Genomic DNA, 20,542 nt, shown 5'->3' with positions numbered 1-20,542 from the left:
AAAAAAAAAAAAAAAAATAGATAGACAGACAGATAGAGTAAGCAAATAAATACATAAAACCAACTATTCGTGGTTTTAATAAAACAGTAGTGATTCTTTATTCAAAATAGGTAGACTCGACAAAGGAGTGTTTTAAAAAAAAAAACCCTCCATGGCAAGTTTCAAAGTGTAAAGCTATGCACTGCTACAGAGGAGAAGTCATCTACTCATTTTAGTGATGTCAGAGATTATTTCTCATTCACCAGAGAGAACTTGTACGTATCTGTCCTGGTCTTAAAACAGATCCTAAAAGTCATCTCCCTAACTCTCCTCCCCTGTTCCATTTCCATTCCTGAAATGACAGACGGCTGCAGTAGAAGGACTCGAGAACTTCACTCCACCTCTTTCCATCTATTCGGAGAGCCTTACAATGAGTAACGAAGGCTCAAAGAACACGGCCACCTCAGGAAAAGCGGGGCTAGGGAAGCCGATTTCCAGAAAAGCAGTTTCACTACTTAAATCCAGTCAGCACATTATTTGTTAGAAAAGGAGAAAGCGTAGTTCCTTAGACTAATACCACACAGTAAAGCATCGTAAAATTTCTAAGAGACAGTGGTGTAGCTCAGTGGTCAGCATCTTCCCACCGCGTTCAAGGTCCTAAATTTGATGTCAAGCACAGGAGGTAAAAGAGTAATACAAAGCAGGGATTTGTGGTGCCTGCCTATAATCCTAAAACATTTAGGCTGCAGAGGCAGGAAGAATGCAGCCGGGCTACATACATATCAAGTCCCAGACTAGCCAGGGATACACAGTAACACCTCCTTGTCTTAAAATAAAACCAGGCAGAGGTAGCCCACTCCTTTAATCCCAGCATTCGGGAGGCAGGAGCAGGTGGAACTCTGTGAGTTTGAGGCCAGAATAGTCTACAGAACAAGTTCCAGGACTGGCTCCATGGTTACTGAAAAACCCTGTCTCAAATGAACAAAAAACAAAAAAAAACAAAACAAAACAAAACAAAAAGCCAAAAACAAACAAACAAAAACAACATTTTTGAACACCTAGAAATGATTAGTTCTGAATATTACAATTAGTTCCTAGAACTATTATTTGGAAGACAGGTACAGCAGCAGTTAAACTGGGTTCGCACCCAAACCAAGAAAAAGTCACATGACAAAGTCAGCTGCCAAGACAACTGTCACTCTAAATGTCACATGAACTTTACTCAATTATGGTAAATTTAGAATTATTACGGTATTATAAGTTGCCCCTAAACCTGTATTCTTTATTTCTGAAAGGCACACTTGATACACAATGCTCCCAATTATGTCCACTTATCGACATCCAGCCATCAAAGATAACCTTTAATGAACAGGAAAACTGGTGTGCTCCCATAAAAGAGGAGGTTCGTCGGGAAAGAGAAAACAATAGATTATGAAATAAACACCGAAGGAGGGATGACGTCGCTTGGGAAAGGAGTATAACTGAGGCAGAACCTCCCAAATGCAGAAGGGACAAGAAAAGTTAGTGGGCGCTGGGACAGAAGCCCCCAGAGTGCTGCAGAGGCACGCTTTGGAAAAACCCACGTTGGCAGCTTCTGCTTTGAAGGTTTACTGGCCAGACAAGATGAGACAGGGGTTGATGGTGTCTATTTGGGGGCTGTGGATGAACGTATGATACAGTGAAGGAGAAACAAAATTACTCTGCATTAACAAAGAAAAGAGAAGGTTCCAGCAGGCAGGGAGCACTACGGTGGCTCACGAGAGGTGAAGGGAGTTGAACGGCTGAAGTGGGAGGAGGAAAGGAACAGGGAGAGTTGAGGAACTGAATGGTAAAGCTAAGGAAGCTAATAATAGAGACAGAAGGAAGTGCTGCACCACGGGAGATAGATGCTGAGGAAGGCTGTGGCGGCCTGGGAACTGAAGGAAACATGGGCTCTAGAGAAAGCAAAGAGCCCACCCAGGGGACAGGGACGGCAGCACACCTCTACTTCTTGGCAGAAGGTTTCAGACGCTGAGCTGCTCCCAGGTTATCGCTGCTGACCAGCTAGTGGACGGATAAACTGGGGGAACAGGTGGCAGGCTCGCCTGGGAGGGCCTGTCAGCCAGCTATAGCCAGACTGCAAAGTGAAAACCAGCCATTGCCTCCATCCTATGCCAAAGGATGACCAGTGCGTCCACCTATTGGTCTAAGGTAGTGGGGCTACTTCTGGAGCAGGCAGCCTGGGGCTCTTGAGCCTTTTCTCAGGCTGTGTTCCTCTCCAAAAGGCGGGGCTCCGGGAGAGAAAGTACGAGGGGATACACGTGCCTGTTGTGTACCCTAGCACTGGATGTGATGCTTGCACTATGGTCCTCCATAGGGCTTCAAATCAGAAGACCTTATTGTTTCCTTCCTCTATGCTCAAGGAGAATTTCCTTGGGATTTCAACAGGAAAAAAACTTCATGCTCCACATCACAAAGCATAGCATCTATGTGACAGAAGCTAAATAAATACTAGCTGGCTTTAAAAATCTAATCCAAGACCAGGGATCTATGGTTTAGCTGGTAGAGCACTTGCCTACTGTGCACACAGTCATGGGTTCAATTCCCAGCCTCCACAAACTGGGTGAGGAGGCACACACCTATAATCCCAGAACTTGCCACCTGGAAATAAGAGGACCATCAAGTTCAAGGTCATCTTTAGTGCATGGTTAATTTGGAGCCAACTTAGGCTCCCTGAGACTCTTATCTCTCAAAGAAAAATTTCTGGTTCAATAGACCTAACCCTGCCTCCCTTCTAGGCATTATACTGGAAACTGAAAATTTAAAAATGAGTCCATTAGAATCATGCCCTGTATGGGCTTTCAGACCAATCAAGAATAAGTCAGTCATCTATAACCGAATCACTGCCAATCACAAAGGCAAGTTCACTGAGTTGTGGGAATGCCGTGCCTGGCAACCGCAGAGGCGGCTTTAAAACCAGGCTATGAAGCCTGGCGGTGGTGGCACACGCGTTTAATCCCAGCACTGGGGAGGCAGGGGCAGGCGAATCTCTGTGAGTTCAAGGCCAGCCTAGTCTACAGAGTGAGTGACAGGACAGGCTCCAAAGCTACAGAGAAACCCTGTCTCAAAACAACAACAACAAAAAAAAAGAAAGAAAGAAAGAAAGAAAGAAAGAAAGAAAGAAAGAAAGAAAGAAAGAAAGAAAGACAGACAGACCGACCCTAGGCTTTGAATAAGAAAAAGGGTGCCAGGGAGAAAGAGGATCGGGGAAGATTCCAGACATGAAAGTCCAGCATATGGTCTGGGACTAGAGCACAACTGCCTGAGTGGGCCGTACGGTTGAAAGGGGACACTAGAAAGTGGCTGTCTAGGGCCTTGCAAGAAACAGCAGTGAGCTATAAAGAGTCAGTCCAGAGCCAGGAATGGTGACACCCACCTGAGATCCCAGTACTTGGGAGATGACTGCAGAAAAATCAAAAGTTTGGGACCAGCTTTAGCTACATCACGAGTTTGAGGCCAAATGGGGCTACAAGACCCTCTCATTTAAAAAAGAAAAAAAATTACTCCAGACTAGCCTGAAGGGGTCCTGAGCTGGACACTTCTATGCCAGCTTGACACAAGCTAAAGTCTGAGAGAAGGAAACTTCAGATAAGAAAATGCCTGTGTAAGACTGGGCTGTAAGCATGCCTGTAAAGCACTTTCTTAATTAGTGATTCATGGGAGAGAAGCCAGCCCGTCACGGATGGTGCCATCCCTGGGCTGGTGGTCCTGAATCCCATGAAAAAGCAGACTGAGCAAGCCAGTAAGCAGCACCCCTCCACTGCATCATCAGCTCCTGCCTCCAGGTTCCTGCCTATTTCCTTCAATGATGAACAGTGATGTCGAAGTGTAAGCCAAACAAACCCTTTGCTCCCCACGTTTACTTGGTCATGGGGTTTTATCACAACAGTGCCCCCAACTATGACTGGACCCAAGAGAGGAAACAGGAGGAAAAGAGATGGAGGACCAGGACCAGAAGGAAGCCAGCAACAGCTAGACATAAAAGATTGACGGAGAACTGAGGTATCCCACACAGAACCAGACTGCCTTGCACACCGGAAAACAGCACACCAGCCATCCTGAAGCTTCAGGTCCAGAAACCTTACAAAGCAACAGTTCAGCAAGACATGGTCACGGACACCTGTAGTCTCAGCACACCGAAGGCTGAAGCAGGGGGATTACGAGTCTGAGGTCAGTCTGGGAACACAGCAAGTACAAAGCCAGCTTGCACTAACGGAGACCTTGTCTCAAAACAACAACAACCCAGCAACAGTAAATACACCTATTTCATTCACTCGTCTGTGGAAGGGCTGGCTTCACACTGGCCTTTGAGGAACAACGGAGAGGTGACCTGGCGGGACCGCCCATTTACTATGCTATCCTTCTCCCCTGTGATTCATGTTCCAATTGATTTTCCAGCCACCTCTTCAGAACAAGACTGGGTAGCCGATTCTTTCTAACAGAAACCTCTCCCGAGAAAAGCTGCCACGTCCTCTGGCGCTCATCCTGCTTACCAGCACCTCCTGGCAAGGGATGGCTACGTGGGAGAGAAAAATAAATAAATAAAAACAGTAATAATAAGGCCCTGCCAGGGTAGCAAGCTGATCCAGTCGGAGGATTAGAAGAGCGGACACCTGTTTCCTAAGGCAGCAGCTGTTACCATCCTACTCGAGGCAACTCTATTAACAAGAAGGAACCCTTTCACTACAGACCCAACGGCAGGCGGCAGGCACCTGTGCAGACAGGCTCTCAGACGCGTCACCTGAACGTGGGGAGAGGCTCAAGGACGGGCATACTGGGAGCCCTGCCTCGCTGCTATTGGGAATTCAAATGCTTGTCAGCTGGCTGTTGAGGATGCGATTCGCCTGCTATCCGGGTATTCCATGGCACGAATCTTTAACACAGTTTATTATATGCAAAGGTGTTATAAAACATATCTCAGCTTTTTGAAGTTGAGTTGATTTGTTCCCTGTAGCTGACCAAAACACCTGTTCGTTTAAGCCAGTTCCTTAAAAGGCAAGATGGGATTTAAACACTGTCCGGTTTAGAATGCAAATAGCAATACAGGAGCAAATAGTATTTTAAAATTATCTCCACTGTTCACCACTGAACACACACACACACTCACACACGCGCGCACGCACGCGCGCGCACACACACACGCAATCTATCAACATATAAACACCACAGCAAACTATCTCATAGCTGCAATGTGCACACATTACCTTTTCAGACTAGACCAGGGAGATGCTCTTAGAGACAGCTTGCTAACAGCCCCTCAGCTTGCTGTTTAACAATCCGTTTATAGCCCATCACAAAGCCAGCCCTCCAAGGAGATATATTTTACATCTATACGTAAGGTTGCCTTGCTACAACAAGGCTGGATTTGGTGCAATCTTTTCCTCTCGGCTGAAAAGCAGACTACACTGTAATTTCTATAACTTACGATCCTATGAGCATTCAATACATGTGCATATATGCAAACCGAGTCACAAGAATAGACTCTTGTGGGGAGGGGGAGCAAAATGATGCCCAAGAAATCACAAGCCACACATACCATGTAGTCCTGATTAAGGCTAAAAACAGCCCACAAAGGCATTGTGTCAGCTAGCCTCACATCGTTCTCCCTTGAGCATGCTAATTCAAACCTCCTGTGTTGGTTCTTCATGGCTTCACCTGGGAACCTGTCCCTGACCTGAAGAATCTGCTTTATAGAGGTGGGAGAGTGGAGAAATCTCAGCACTTACCCAGAGGCAGGCAAGGAGTGAACCTGCAATTGTACATTTCTCCTAAAGCCTAGCATGTGTGCCCTAGGACCAGCTGAGAGATGCACATCTGTACCAGTGGGAAAAGAGAGGCCCATGAAATAAATGCCAGGCATGGTCAACAGCCCAAGCGCCAGGCAGGACTCACACTTGACTCACCCTCGCCCAGTGGGGAGGCAGAACTTCCCCATCATCTTGTCAGACATCCCAAGAAGACTAAAGCCTGTCTCCTAGTTTGCAACTGACCAAGTCAGGCGGTGGTGGCGCACGCCTTTCATCCCAGCACTCAGGAGGCAGAGGCAGGTGCATCTCTGAGTTTGAGACCAGCATGATAAACACAGCTAGTTCCAGGATGGCCAGGGCTACACAGAGAAACCTTGTCTTGGAAAAACAAAACAAACAACAACAACAAAAAAAACATTAACCAAAACTAACTGGAGGTTGGGAGTTGGTGTTTTTGGGTTGTTTCTCCTTGCACGTTAACAGGTCATCAGGAAGGAAAGTTGGGCAGGAACTCAAAACAGGAACCTGGAGGCAGATGCCACGGAGGAACACTGCTTATTGTCTTACTCCCCAGGGCTAGTTCAGTTGGCTTTCTTATCCAACCCAGGACCACCTGCCAGGGGTGATACCACCCAGAGTGGGGGCTCTGCCATAATCATTATTCCAGCAAAAGCACTACAGACAAGCCGCAGGCCAGTCTGGGGGAGGTAATGCTTCAATCAAGGTTCCTTTTTCCAAAACAGCTCTAGTTTGAGTCAAGCTGAGGGAAAGCAAGTAGGAATGAGGGGGAAACTACTCTTAGGAAATGCCACCACTGTCATCCATTTGGGGACGGGAGCTACGGAATGAATTCTTTCTGACGGTCTGGCAATGCCTAGCAATCCATGCGTTGTGTGTGTCAGGACAAGGTTTGCCCAAAGGGGGTTAGGCAGATAACATGAAAACGCACCTAAGAAACAGGCTGGGGCTGGTACGATGGATCTGTGGGTAAAGGCACTGGATGCCAAGCCTGACAACCTGAGTTCGATCCCCGGGATCCACACAGTGGAAGGAAAAGAACGAACTCCTCAAAGTTGTCCTCCGACCTCAGCATGCATGTCACGGTGTGTGTGTGTGTGCACACACGAGAAAGAGATTAAAACATCATTCTAAATTTTTTTTTAAAGAAATAAGCTATGTCTGAACTCACATTCACCTATAACCTAGATCTTAGCCGGGAAGAGGCAAGAGGACTGTGTTTTCCTCCACCCATACCATAAGCCTTTTAGGACCACAGCTGAAATGAAAACAGAGACCAGCTTTCCCTTAAATCAGACTTCTTAACACGCTGGCTAACCACAAAAGCACACGCAGGCATTCCCCTCAGAGAAACTGTCTGACCATTTTACCAAGTTTCTCAAGACAGACAAGTTCTCAGAAGAGCCGGCGAATGTTGGCAAGGCCTTGGCTCGACTGAACTCACCTCTCTGGAGCCTCTGAAGAAACAAAGCCCTTCCCAACTGCAGGTTCTTCACCTCGCCTCCTCGTACTCTTAAGGTTTTCTCCCCTTCTCAGGCCTTGTCTCATATCTCCCCACAGGACAAACTGTCTTGTACACTCAAGATGGTAAGTGTGCTATTATCGATGCTAGTGGGTCTTTGATAGATATTTATTCGAGGAAGGGTCTCACTATATAGCCCTGGTTGGCCTGGGATTCATTATGTAGAGACTGGCTTTGTACTCACTGAGATCCACCTGCCTCTGCCTCCCACGTCCTGGGATTAAAGGCGTGTGCTACCACGGCCTCTGTGCTCTAAGGGTAGGTCACTGTGATGGCTAATCTTCACCTTGAACTTGCCTGGATTTGGTCACCCTAGGAGACACACCTCTGGGGGTGTACATATATGAGGGGATTTTTCAGGGAGGTTTAAATGAAGATGGAACCATCCCAAGAGCTAAGGTCTCAGACAGACACAAAGGAGAAAGCTGATGACAGGCATTCATCTCTCTGTTTCCTGACTGCTAAGACAATGACATCAGCTGCCTTGCATTCCTGCCGTAATGGACTCAACCCTCTGTGTGAGCCAGAGCAAACCCTTCCTTCCTTACTTTGTTTCTTGTCGGGCGTTTGTCACAGCGCTGAGAAAAGAACTAATATGGTAGCTTAGGAAAGGCATTCGCCAGGAGAGGTGAGGGTGCATGGGAAGGCTCTATTAATGTGAGCCCAATTGGAGATGCCCGACAAACCTTTACCCATCTTCCCTGCCAGGCTGGGTGCGAGAATGGTGAAGATTAGAGGCTGTGGGCCTCCCAAAGCCCACCAAGACTCCTGCTGAAGACCATGGTGCTCCAGAGCTGTCTGATCTATAGCCAAGTTCTGCCTGCACACAGGCAAGGCCTCACCTCCTACCTCACGGTCCTGCCCAACCACAGAGCACCAGGGACCCAAGAAAGCAGACGTCAAGTTCGGAAAGGGAACTCCATTCTTGGAGGGAACACCTGGCCTTTCCCAGCAGTTGGGGATCTACTTCCCCCACCACTGAAGGATGAGAGTCAGTAGGTTCTGCAAAGGCCTGGATAGCACAAAGGCAAGTGGAGCTGGCAATTCTCAGCATCCGAGGCGGTCATTCGGGTCTTAAAAAGTTGAAGAGAACGGGAGATTTATCCAAACTGGGGAATTTGCCCAAGTTACTCAGGTTTTAACCCCCAACTGGTAGGGTCTAATTATATAGGCACTAGCCTCAAACTCAGAGATCACCCGCCTCTGCTTCCTAAATCCTGGGAGCAAAAGCATGCCCCATGATAAATTCTTTGCTGAATGGAGCCAAGAGACAGGGCAAAGGGCATCTTGTGACCCCTGTGAACTGATGTCCCCGCATCGTTGGCCACTACATCAATGGACCCATTAAGCCAGGAGAGCCTCAGATCTCAAAAGCTTGTCAAACAATTTGATTATTTCTGAATCTCCCAGACTTCATCAAAAGGAGACGGAAGCAACAAGGTGCACCAGAAGTCCATTCCTCCCGACTTTTCGTATTTTGAAAACCAGCCGGAACAGCCCCAAGGCAGGAAGAGATGATGAGGCCCAAAGAAAACTCACTCTGTCTCTTTGGGTGCCCAGTCTATGGTCAGAAGTCAAGGCTTAAAAACAATCAGCCGGACCCCAGCGAGCCAGCATATATACTCCAGTATCTGACAGAATGGTCTAGGGAGGACAAAGGACACAGTATGTAGCAGCAATGTCTCTTTCCCTAGTCTGAGTTTCTCATCATCGCCAAGGAAACAGTCGACCAGATCACCGGCTCCCCCTTTATGAAGCTCCCATCCTGTTTCTTTTTGTGCTGCCCTTTGGAGAGCTTTCCATGCTAACCATTAGGCCTGAGGCAATGATAACGGGGAGGTTGTCTCTTTTTTGTTTTTGTTTTACGAGACAGGGTTTCTCTGTAGCTTTGGTGCCTGTCCTGGAACTAGCTCTTGTAGACCAGGCTGGCCTCAAACTCACAGAGATCCGCCTGCCTCTGCCTCCCGAGTGCTGGGATTAAAGGCGTGTGCCACCACTGTCCGGCGAGGTTGTCTCTTTTAATTATTGATTTACTTATTTTTGGTGCTGGGGATCAAACCCAGGGCGACACACACATACACACACTGGGCAACTGTTGTACCTAAGCTGTCTCTGGACCTTAACCTTAATGTGTCACCAGGGACACAGGACCTACCTTCAGGCCATCACTGGAGTGAGGTGGGCAGCCCTGAACCTTCTCCTTGTTCAGGGTCAGCAGCCACATCTAGACTTACCCTTTCACTGTGGAACAAGGCGGATGCTTTGGGGAACCAGGTAACTTTACAGACAGGCTGTTTTCTAGGGTTTGGTTGGTTTGTTTTTTTTTTTTTTTTGTTTTCGTTTTGTTTTTTCGGTTTGGTTTAGTTTTTTAATTACAACACTGATTTTTATCTGCAGATCATCTCTTCCAGGAACTACTCAGGAGTCGGCTTCCTCACACACAGGAGCCATACGTGAAGCAAGGATCATTGACCTAACTACACAGATAGTTCTTATGAGCAATAACTGCACCTACAGTCTGCCATAGCCCGCCGCAGACGGTACCAAGAAAAATCACCAACTTCTACTAGTAGCTCCTTGGAGGATCTGAGAGACAGCTTCCCTCCAACCCTCTTCAACAGTCTGACAGAGGGTTCATTGTTTCATAGGGTGGGAAGTAAATTCCTCAAAACTTTACTTGTCTTCAGTGGTACAGCCATTGGTAAGGAGTCTGCTGCTCCTGCAAATACCCTTTAGCCATGTTCCTGTATACAACCCTAATGAAACTCACTGGGTTATTCAAAAAAATAAAAATAAAAGATAATGGAAGGGGACTAGTTGAGAAGGGACAGATGATGTGGGGGGGGAGGGTGGACAGAGAAGGTAGGGAAAGGTATATCCAAAATATATACATGTATGAAAACGTCATAGTGAAGCCCATTATGTATAATTAATGTGTACTAACAAACAAACACTATATAATCTATGAAGTCTATTTTTTTTAGAGGTCAGTTTTGGCTGAGTACATAGCTCAGGGGTAGAGCTTGCACAAGGCCAGGCGGTGTGGCGTACACACCTTTAATCCCAGCTAGCAGGAGGCAGAGGCAGGCTTTATGAGTTCAAGGCTAGTTCAGCTGGGATTACAGAATGAGTTCCAGGACAGGCTCCAAAGCTACAAAGAGAAACCCTGTCTTGAAAAACAAAAACAAAAAAAGTCACTTTCTAGTCCGTATCTTATCTTCCCATGCAACACATATTTGACAAGGAATATTTTTTTTTTTTTTTTAGTTTTTCCGAGACAGGGTTTCTCTGTAGCTTTGGAGCCTGTCCTGGCACTAGCTCTTGTAGACCAGGCTGGCCTCAAACTCACAGAGATCCGCCTGCTTCTGCCTCCCAAATGCTGGGATTAAAGGTGTGCGCCACCACCGCCCGGCCTTGACAAGGAATATTAAGGGCAGCATTATAAGTCCAGAGCATAAAACTCTTCCTGGAAAGCAGCCCTTCACCCCCTTAATACCTACAAAAAGCCTAAAAATTCCCTTGTGCCCCAAGGTAAGAAATTTGGCTTTTTCAAACTCCTCTGTATAACTAAGATGCTACTGAGGGTCATCTACTCCCAGCTCATGAAGCTGGGCCCTCAGCACCCCACAGCACACACTGTCTGCCCTGTTGTCAGACAGACAGGGAACTGCTTGGGAAACAAAAGCCCACGAAAGAATCAATGTCTTCCAAGTCGCGCCCCAGTCACAAGTAACAGGCAACTGTGTGAGCAGCAGATCCACCGACCCGGTCCAGCAGTTAAGCTGCACAAGACTTCCAGAGGGTACTTCAGGATCCCCCCACACACACACACACACAACCCGTTTTTTTTTTTTCCCATCTCTGCAAACTAATTTCAAAGTACACCCGCCATTTCCCTCAAAACTGCTGTAAGATACAAAAGGCATTTCGTATTGTCGCGTAATTGCAGTTGGCTCATCTCTTCTGTTGCCAGAGCTGTGCTCAAAAAAAAAAAAAAGAACCAGAGCTTTTCTGAGCCATGACTGAGTGACCCCAGTCCAGTGAGAAACTCAGTGGGTTTGTGACAAGAACACTGTGCTGGGAGTCAGCCAACCCAGGCAGCCGGGATCTTGGGTGGAGCAGCACTGGCGATCTCTCACAGCTCCCTGAACATCTCTGGTACCAACTGTTAAAATGGTGGTATTGAAACCTCGAGCCCCTCCTAGAGTCACGTGGTGTGGAACACGTAAGAGGGAAGCTCACTTTTCTTGACAGCATAAGGGAACTGTGTCTAGCAACCTACACTGGTCAACAGCTGTAAGAAACACGCAGTTCTAATACCCCTTACGGGAATTAGTAAGTTCATAATTAAGTAACATGAACAAGTTCCGGTCAAGACCGGGTTCCACAGGTCTGTGGGCTGCAGTGTCTGTCCGGTCCTTGGGAGCACTCCATAGTCAACAGAACTCTTTCTAACAACTGACAATGCCCTTAAGGGACGACAATGTCACAGGAACAGAACTCAAAACTAAAGCTAAAGTCAGAGGCAATGGGAGGATTGAGTGACAACTCCCTGCACACATCTGCTGACTGAACTCACACCAGCCCAGCAGGGCAACGTGTCCTTTTTGGGTCATTCAGGAAATGAGGTCGTTTCCCTATGTCTGACTCCCACATACAAAGAAAAAAAATCCCCCGACGGAGTTCATAAATCCTCAGGAGCCGGTTCTCTCGCATCTTCCCCTGGGAGTAGTCTCATAAATCATCTGTCCAGATACAGGAAGCTTGGCCTTTTAAAAATCAACATTATTTTTATGCCAACCTTTTCTCTTGGATATCTTTCCAAAATATATTTCATCCTCTCTTCACTTCTTAAATTGAGAGACTCAGCGTGGAAGCCATAACCTGTACTATCACCTGCCGTCCTGAGGTGCCAACACGGGATGGAGGTGGCCGTTAGCTCTCTGTATGGCGTGACAGGGACACAGTGCAGTCAGAATTCTTGTTTGATTTTCACGGCTTCTACTCCACCAAGGATTTGGAGCGACAAGGAGCTGGGACAGAATACATGATTCTGATTGTGGCTTAGCTACAATTAGCAATGAGTTTGGGGGCAAGCTATGAGAGACTCAAGTCTGCCTCTTGAGAAGTCTGGGTCATGCCTCTATAATGTTCTGGTATCACCTGCACCATGTCACCTTATTCTGTCTCTGAACCCTTCCGTGATGCTCCTGCAAGGCTCTTTAGTTCTAAGTTTCAGCTTACGGACAGACGTATAAATCTTCCTCTTCTATCTATCGAAGCTGTCTGGATATAAACATCTGAATACAGAAGTAGCTCTAAAGTGGAGATCTTGCTTAGCATAAACGAGAACCAAGGCCAGGCTGGAGGTAGAGAGGGTTATCTTAAAAACAAAACAATGCAGAAATTTATGAAGTCAGATGGCTCAATGTCTCTCATCATTCAAGTAAATTAAAAAGAATAAAGCCAGACTGGGCGGGCTCAGAAAAGAGAAACGAAGAAAAAAAAATATTCCTTGCGTAGTCATGGGAAATCATGGAATATCTGCAAATATTTCAAATAGATTTCCAGAAATCACATAGTTTTAATGATTTACACAAGAGATACTTTATGGGTGGGAAAGACCCATAAAGACTTCATGGATTGGGTAAAAAGCTTTAAATAATGGTAATATAAAGTTGTACAAGGGGAAGGATGGAGTCATGCCGGTAAAGAGGGAGGGTATCTGGCCCCGAGGTTGGACAGGCTGAGGACACAACTTCAGACATCAAACCACTTAATGAAGAAACTATTAGGCAGAGAAAATGGAGTGGAGAGAGTGAAAATCAGGAAAAGCAGCGGGGACAAAATAGAGCCATGGAAGATAACACATCAACTGGAGAGTTGCAGAAGCAGTATTAAAAAAAAAAAAAAAAAAAAAAAAGATCACCTGGACATTTATCCAGAGAAAGGTCTCTGGCTAAGAGTGACCATCAGGCTGGCCCTAATGGGTACTGAAGAAAACCCACCTTCAACATTGAACAAGCAGAGGGAATACAAGACCTCTGCTGGCTGGACCCCTGCCGGTCATCTTAGTGCTGGCTCCGCCCCTGCCTTTCACCTGAGCTATGGCCAGGACCCATCAGCTCCATCACCCTGGGTTTCCTAATTTGCTTCCTGAAGAGGGACATAACTCACAATAGTCTCAGGGCACTACAGACTGGTGATAAGTGTCTGAGACCTGTATTGCCACTAGGCATACAAGCCTGAGAGATCTGAGGCAGAACAGCATTTAGCCTCCCTGGCTTTGGTTTCCCGGTTTGTAAAATGGGGAGGGAAACTGCCTCCAGGAAAGGCTGTGAAGAGAGAATGAGGTCATTTAGCTTAACACACCAGGACATAATGCATTAGCATGCAACCAGTGAGGGTGGCCACGGTGGAGGAGGAGGCCTGCGGGCAAAAGGAAGGAATCCCTCCAGAGCTGTAAGGCTGAGGTGGAGAGGTGACCCACTGAAACAGCAATGAAGCACTTCTAACTACAGAGAATGTATGAAGTTCCCCAAAACCAAGGGTTCTGCAGTTTCCATAAGCACGACCCATAGGACTCCACGCGGTGAGCCCAATCAACATGGCGGAGTCCATACTTAACACAGGGAGGTCTTCTTCCTTATGACTGAAGGATTTTGCAAATCCCTGGGACCAGACTCGGCTGCGCTGTCTGTTTTCACTGTCAAAGATGAAAGGGTTACCCAGAGAATTAACAGGGCAAATGATAGATTTGCGGTAACATTTCAACACCAAAGGACCAGTTTCAAGCACACGGCTGTACTCGTTCCTACGCCAACGGATGGCCGGGAACCACAAGTTACGGCTGCCTATTCATAGGGGCTCATTCTGAGATGTCCCAGTAAATGCTATTTTATTAGTCTGGTTCCTGTATGTACAGAAAAATCAATAAAATGTGTTTGCTTCTTAATAGGCTGTAATTCTAACTTCTCCCTAATTTAGTCTTGTCTTTCTCTCCCCAAATACCAGGTTTGGCAACCAACAGTCTTCAAGCCGGGCTCCTGTTGGCGTGGGAACACTGAAGGAAAGTCACACTCTCTTCAATAAACGCACAGATACTGCGTCCTCGAGTCTCCTGGAACACAGCATAGACGGCCTCTGCCAGAGACCAAGTGACGGTGCTGTTCTACTAAAGCGGTATTCACCGAGAAAGGTACGTCCCGCCTTAACGTCTCACACTCCAAGGGGGCTTCCTTCGATTTAGACTCGCCCAGTAGGGGAAACGGCACCAAAGGCCAACCTTTAAACTCCAGTAATAAAATGGAATGGCTCTACAAGTGACTCCCAGCTAGCCCCTGCCCCTGCACCTTGTGTCTGAGAACCTCAGTCTTCGTACTGTGTTGGCTGCTCACAGCCAAGGTAATTTCCCCTGTTTGACCTCCCCTTTTCCAGAGGAACCTTGTCTTGACTGCCAGGTCTGTTCTCGTAAGTGAAGGTATAGACAGGACTGGCTGGCTGGGGGAAGAAGCCTGGGGCTCACCTGTGGATTTACCTAGAGGTGATGTGGGAGCAGGCAGCACTACCTTCAGTCACCAGGGGACAGGCCGAACTCTCCCACACCCTCCCAACACGGGTCTCTGCATACCGTGCTGCAAACCCAAATCCATCAGGCCACTCTTCCCTCAGCCCTACCTCCTACCACTTCCTCTTCTCACACCTGACTAGACCCTTGCAGCCCAGTGTTCCCACACACATCATCTTCATGGCACATAGCTCCGTGCCCTCAGACCAGCTGGCTGGTGATTAAAATGGACCACACTAGGAAGTGCCAAAGCGCAGGGCCTATTGTATCAGATTTCCTTGGCCTTATATAGACACACCGTGAACCTTGAGAATGTGATGTGGTGGCCTGAGACCCTGTAGGCCTGTGTTCTAACCGGGCTCAGTCATCCATGGGCTGAAGCAGCTCTCAGAAGCCAACTGTGAAAACAGAAGTGTGTGGCCCAGGGTCTGGCTACATCTCTCAACTCTGACTGAACTCTCAATGGCTAAACGGTCCATGAAGATACTGTCAGAGGAATGGGGGCCAAACAAGCCTGCTTATCCACCTGACCCTTTGCAAGGGTCCCTCAAGACTTTGTTCTCTTTCCAAATCCTTCCTTTAATTTTTTTTTTTTCTTTTTAAGGCAGGGTCTCAGGTAGTCCATGCTGGTCTCTAAGTTACTAGGTAGGCAAGAATGACCTTGAACTCCTTCCAGTCTCTCAAGAGAGGTTATTAGAGGGATAAACCACATTCTCACCTCAATTCCTTTTTCTTTCTTGCTTTTTTCCTTAGACACCAAAGCAGTTTCTGAGATTATCAAATATAATCAAACATTACTAGTATATCAAAATTCTTTTATTTTTTGGAGAGACACCAAGCAGAGCTCTGGCCTTCGGGTAACCTTATGAAAGAAGGTGACACACGGAAGCTGACTGAGGGAGGTACACTCACCTCCTCCTACCTCACTTAGAGTCAGCAAACACGACAGAAATAACTCTGCACCAGCTGCCAGGGGAGAAACTAAGGCACCAAGATGACCCGTGCTAGCCCAAAGGAGTAAGAGACACCTAGACACCAGCTCTGCCTCGTGCAGTCTCTCCAAAACACTTATTTTAAATAAGAATCTCATTCTACCATAAATGTGAAGTGATAAGGAGAACAGGAAAAGAAAGACCAGGGCATTATGCCACCAGTTTTTAGTGTCCCGGATCACCTCAGCCAATTCAAGTTCGGTGCCAAGCCTTGCAAAAGGCCTGTGGCGGCTGAGCCACAACCACTTTCTGCTGTTCACTTGGCGGAATGAAAAACTGAACAGGTGACTTGAAGGTGAAGGCGTATGGTGGAAAAGCCAACCTGTTTTCCTTTGCCCTGTGACTAACTACTGGGGGACGGGGTGACTTCTGAGATGATCAACCAACCCCAACGAGCGGGGAACCCAGCAGAGTCCACGACAGTGTCGCACAGATCACGAGCAAGGTTTGGTGTTGCTCAGGATGACATGGAGCCTGGCAGGGGAAGCCTCTCTTCCATTATAAAAAGGGTGTCTGACGTGAACTCCTGCAGGTAGGGAAAGACTGGCCTAAGTGCAAAGACACACACAGGCCTTCTCAGCCCTCCTGGCAGCCCACCTGTACTCACCTAGGTGTCACTACTGACCCCTTCAGAAGCTTTCACCTTGGAAACTTCATCCAGACCTGACTCTGGTCTTTCCAAGCAGAACAGACCAGGGCTCAAGAGTAAACAAAGTGCTTCCCCCCCTCCCCCCACCCTCACCCCCACTGTGGCCTCCACCACACCAGCTGCTGAGGAATTTACTGCCCGCTGACCAGCTGTTTGTGCGGCAGGAGAGCAGATAGGGGAAGTTTCAGGAGAGGAGCGAGAGAGAGATCTTGCCACTCAGAGACAGCCTTCCTGCCTTTAGCATCAGCTAATCCTTCAAACTCACATAAACTCTCTACTCCAAGGAAAAGTTGGTTGTTTACCGATGCCCCTAGAAGCAAGCAACATGTCTGGTGCTTGCTTGTACACATTATTTTTTTCTCATGCCATAACTGTACCACATCCCAAGGGCTACATCACTGGAACATTTTCAGGTGACCTCAGCCTGGTCCTTGATCTCCGTGGTTTATTATGGAACATGATAAACTCGAGCAACTCCACGGAGAGATGCTGTCTCCACGCATACACACCTAAAAACACCCACAGCCTAGGCAAACATTCACAGGCTAGCTCCGCCAAAAATAACCCAAAACAAAAAAGTCAATTGCATAAGCAATGAAGAAAAACAAATACATTTAAATGACAACATACAGACAGATAAAATAAAAAGAGGCATCCAAAAAAAAAAAAGCATGGAAGGGCTCAGTTACAGCACAAGAGTAGAGTTCAGCTATCCTGTACAAGGTTCTAGGTTCCATTCCCAGGACCAAAGTCAAAAAAATGAAAAATAAACAACCTAAGACAATAAGGAAAAAATGATAAGATGAATCGCATCCAACTTCCGTATCACATTTGAGAGTGTTTTGGTGGGGCTTGGCTCCCTACATGAGCTAGCTCTTCTTTCTATTGGGGTGCAAAGAAGCCATTCAACAGTGGCGCTACAGCTTCCAGCACACCACCGTGAGCCCATCAGAACAGCAGGAATGCAGTGGCTTTAGAAGTGGTATCAGAAGTCACAGGATAGAGTGCCTTGTGTTGTTTTTCAACCTAAAGCTATTGTGCTGTGAAGGTGGTCCAGGTTCTTCTGTTGGTTTATTGCCATCAAGCCAAAGACAATTTGCTGATCTAATGCCCTATTATTAGGTACCTCTGTTTTTCTTATGAAGTGTGAAATAAATTAGGTTATCCATACAGCAAGATTTTCTTGAATTCGACAAAGAATCTAATTTATATTGCAAAAGAAACTGGTCTTGAAGTATCACAGCGTCCTAAATTCTTTTGTGAGGCATAGCTCCAAAGCCTACCCCAGATATATGCACAAACACAAAAGCCCAAAAGTTCCTCTGGGCTCTTCTGTGAGGCAGAAACAAAGACACCCATGCACCTTTTGAGTCCCCATCGGCTTTACTTCAAACCCGTGACCATCACTCCTGATAAGAAACACTAAGGTCTGACTCTAATTATGAACCTAGTAAGTCTGAGTGTGACAACATCCCTTTCCCTCACACAGATCCTAGATGAAGCACTGTTAAAACGGGAAAGCCTAACTCGCCACAGAAGAAAACAGGTTACAAGTTCATTGTTTCTGCAACATCCATCTAAGGGGCACGCATTAAATAGGCCAAGCCAGAAGCAAAAGCAAACTTCAGAAACTTCAGCCTTGCCTGGGCAACAGAAAGCTTGCCTCCTGGTGACTGGTGGACCCTTGAAATAAAGCACCCTGTAACTGCAGCATGGGAAAAAACAACTGGGGGAGACAGACAAATCATTCTGCCTCCCGATGGTGGCAAACTTCACAACAACTTTTTAAAAGCAACAAACTACAGCATCGCAGCCTATGTCGACAGATGTACATACCCATGCACATACGACTCCACCTGGAAGACAAGGACTGTTTGCAAATACTCGTCCTCAACTTAGCCCAGGCCAGGCTACCCAGAGACTGCAGCTTTCCAACCGCCTCTCTGCACTGTCAGAGAAGGTCATTTTGCCTGGTCACTTCTCTTCCACCCCGCATCACAGGAGTTTTCTACTCTCAGATTGCTCAACTTTCATATGCACCAAGAGTCAAATAACTATTCAGCAACTTTATTCACCTTGGTTTAATTTTTTTTTTCCTTATGCAATGCCCAGGAAAAGCTGACACCAAGGCTGTCTCAGGGCTTGCAATCACAATCAGAAGGGAGGCGGGGGTAAAAATCTTGTGTGATAGAACCCAGAGTCCTGAAAGAAAGAGAGAGAGAGAGACTATTCTAGTGGGGCCCCTACAACTTTTTCCCTAGGGAGACCACCCCTCGGGAACAAAAGTTACAGTTTAGTCACATGTTGGGCGTAGGAATAAGAAGGGGAATTTCTTTTTCCTTTCTTATTTTTAAGCGCACTAATTACGGAGGTGTTCTACAGAGCTGAAGACAAACTGGGTTCCTCCTACCAATTGAGACCGGCATTACATTGTCAAAAAGAAGGGGGTGGGGTGGGGGGCCCAGGAGCCCAGACGGGGCTCGGCGGGAGAGAGGAGTAGCAAGGTTATGCTAAAGGGTACAGCCGCTGCCACGAGCTGCATCTCTTTCCTTCGCGCCCCAAATAATTCCCCGCAAGCCTAGCAACTGCACCGGCAGCACCGGGGCGAGGGGGTTCCGATCGCCCAAGGGGAAGGAGGGGAACAGAATCATTACCTTAATGCTACACTGAGCAGGAGTCTCAGACATGTCTCACAGCGAGAGGGATCAGGAAGTTCTCAGTTTTTTTCCACTTTCCTTTCCTCTCCCCAACCCAGAAACGCTCGGCGGGGCAGCGGGACGCGGTCATTTAAGAAGTTTCTTGCAGCATCGCCAACGGCGGCCGCCCGGTGGTGGGGGGGGTCTTCGGAGCGCACGGATCGGGCGCGCGGCGCGGGGGCGTGGGAGCCGGCGAGCACGGCGTGGGGTGTGCGGGTCGCGGCGCGGCGACCGGGGCGCAGCCGGCCGGCCTCGCGTGTCTCCTCCCACCCGCGGCCGGCGCGCCCGCCCCCGCCCTCCCCGCGGCGCTCGCTCGCTCCCTCCCTCCCTCTCTCTCTCGAATGTTTTCCTTCCTGGAAGAGAGAAACTGAAAGGCAGAACTGAGAAAGCTCTCTGCTCATTGATCTTGAGAGTTTCAGGGCAGAAACTGACGTGAATTCCCAGCACCGGGCTCTGCCTCTTAAAGGAGCCACCAGGAAATAAAAGCTCGGGTTACCGCGGGCCGCGGGGAAATCAAAAGGCGCGCGGGGGGAGGGGCGCGGGGTGCCCACAGGGCCGCCCCGAGGAGGACGCCTTTGGGGAACCTCGCAGCGTGGCCCCAGGACTCTCGAGCCTGGTTCATTCCGCTCCCGCCTCTCCTGGCTGCACCTCCGGGGGCCCTGGGCCACGCACAGTAGGGGCTTTCCTGTGCGCTCCCCGGGGCGCCGACGCAGCCCGGGAACCGCGGTCTAGGAAGGGGCTTTCCGGGAAGGACGCGGCGCCGCAGGAGGAAACGAGACAATGGCCTTTGTTCTGCGCGGCGACCGCGGCCGCTTTAAGAGAATCCACCAGGAAATGGGAGCTCGGGTTACAGGCTGCGCACGGGGAAGTGCAGGGCGCGACGCCGGAGACAAAGCCGCGCGGCCGCGCTCGGGTCCGGGGACGCGGCGGGCGGGGGCTCCCCGCGACGGGGGGCGCCCCTCGGCCTGACCTCCCGCCTTCCCCGATTCGAAATCCCCCGGCCATTTAAAGCCACAGCGGCCGCTACCAACCGACGGAGGTGACTGGACTACAAAGTTGACAGGGCGCGTTCCTGCAGATCTTAGCCCTCCCCTGGGCCGCTGCTCGGGCTCGGCCATTGGCGGAGGGGACGGCCCGGGGTCCTGCAGAGGAGGGGCAGCAAGAATCCTGGGGCTGAGGCGCTAGCCTTGAGCACCAGCGGTGCGTTCGCTGTTTTTATTGCTATTTATAATCTCTTAAAATGCCCACTGCAGAAGATGGTGTTTAAATTCTAACCCCGCTAGTACATACAGGGTTTAATGTGTGGACATATGATGTAGGACTATAAATGCAC

General features: G+C 48.2%; 1 protein-coding gene across 1 annotated transcript in view; it reads right to left on the bottom strand.

The window, feature by feature from the left end:
- The window catches only part of Etv6 (ETS variant 6), a 239,729-nt gene extending 220,262 nt beyond the window's left edge, over window positions 1–19,467 (bottom strand). Inside the window, exon 1 of the mRNA XM_005364490.2 lies at window positions 19,168–19,467. Coding sequence (XP_005364547.1) covers window positions 19,168–19,200 — 33 coding nt within the window. The 5' untranslated portion in view covers window positions 19,201–19,467. The remainder of the gene's footprint in view (window positions 1–19,167) is intronic.
- Window positions 19,468–20,542: the final 1,075 nt, after the last annotated feature.

This window comes from Microtus ochrogaster (assembly GCF_000317375.1).
Source record: "Microtus ochrogaster isolate Prairie Vole_2 chromosome 14 unlocalized genomic scaffold, MicOch1.0 chr14_random_2, whole genome shotgun sequence".
NCBI lineage: Eukaryota > Metazoa > Chordata > Mammalia > Rodentia > Cricetidae > Microtus > Microtus ochrogaster.
This window is presented reverse-complemented; position numbering and strand designations above follow the sequence as displayed.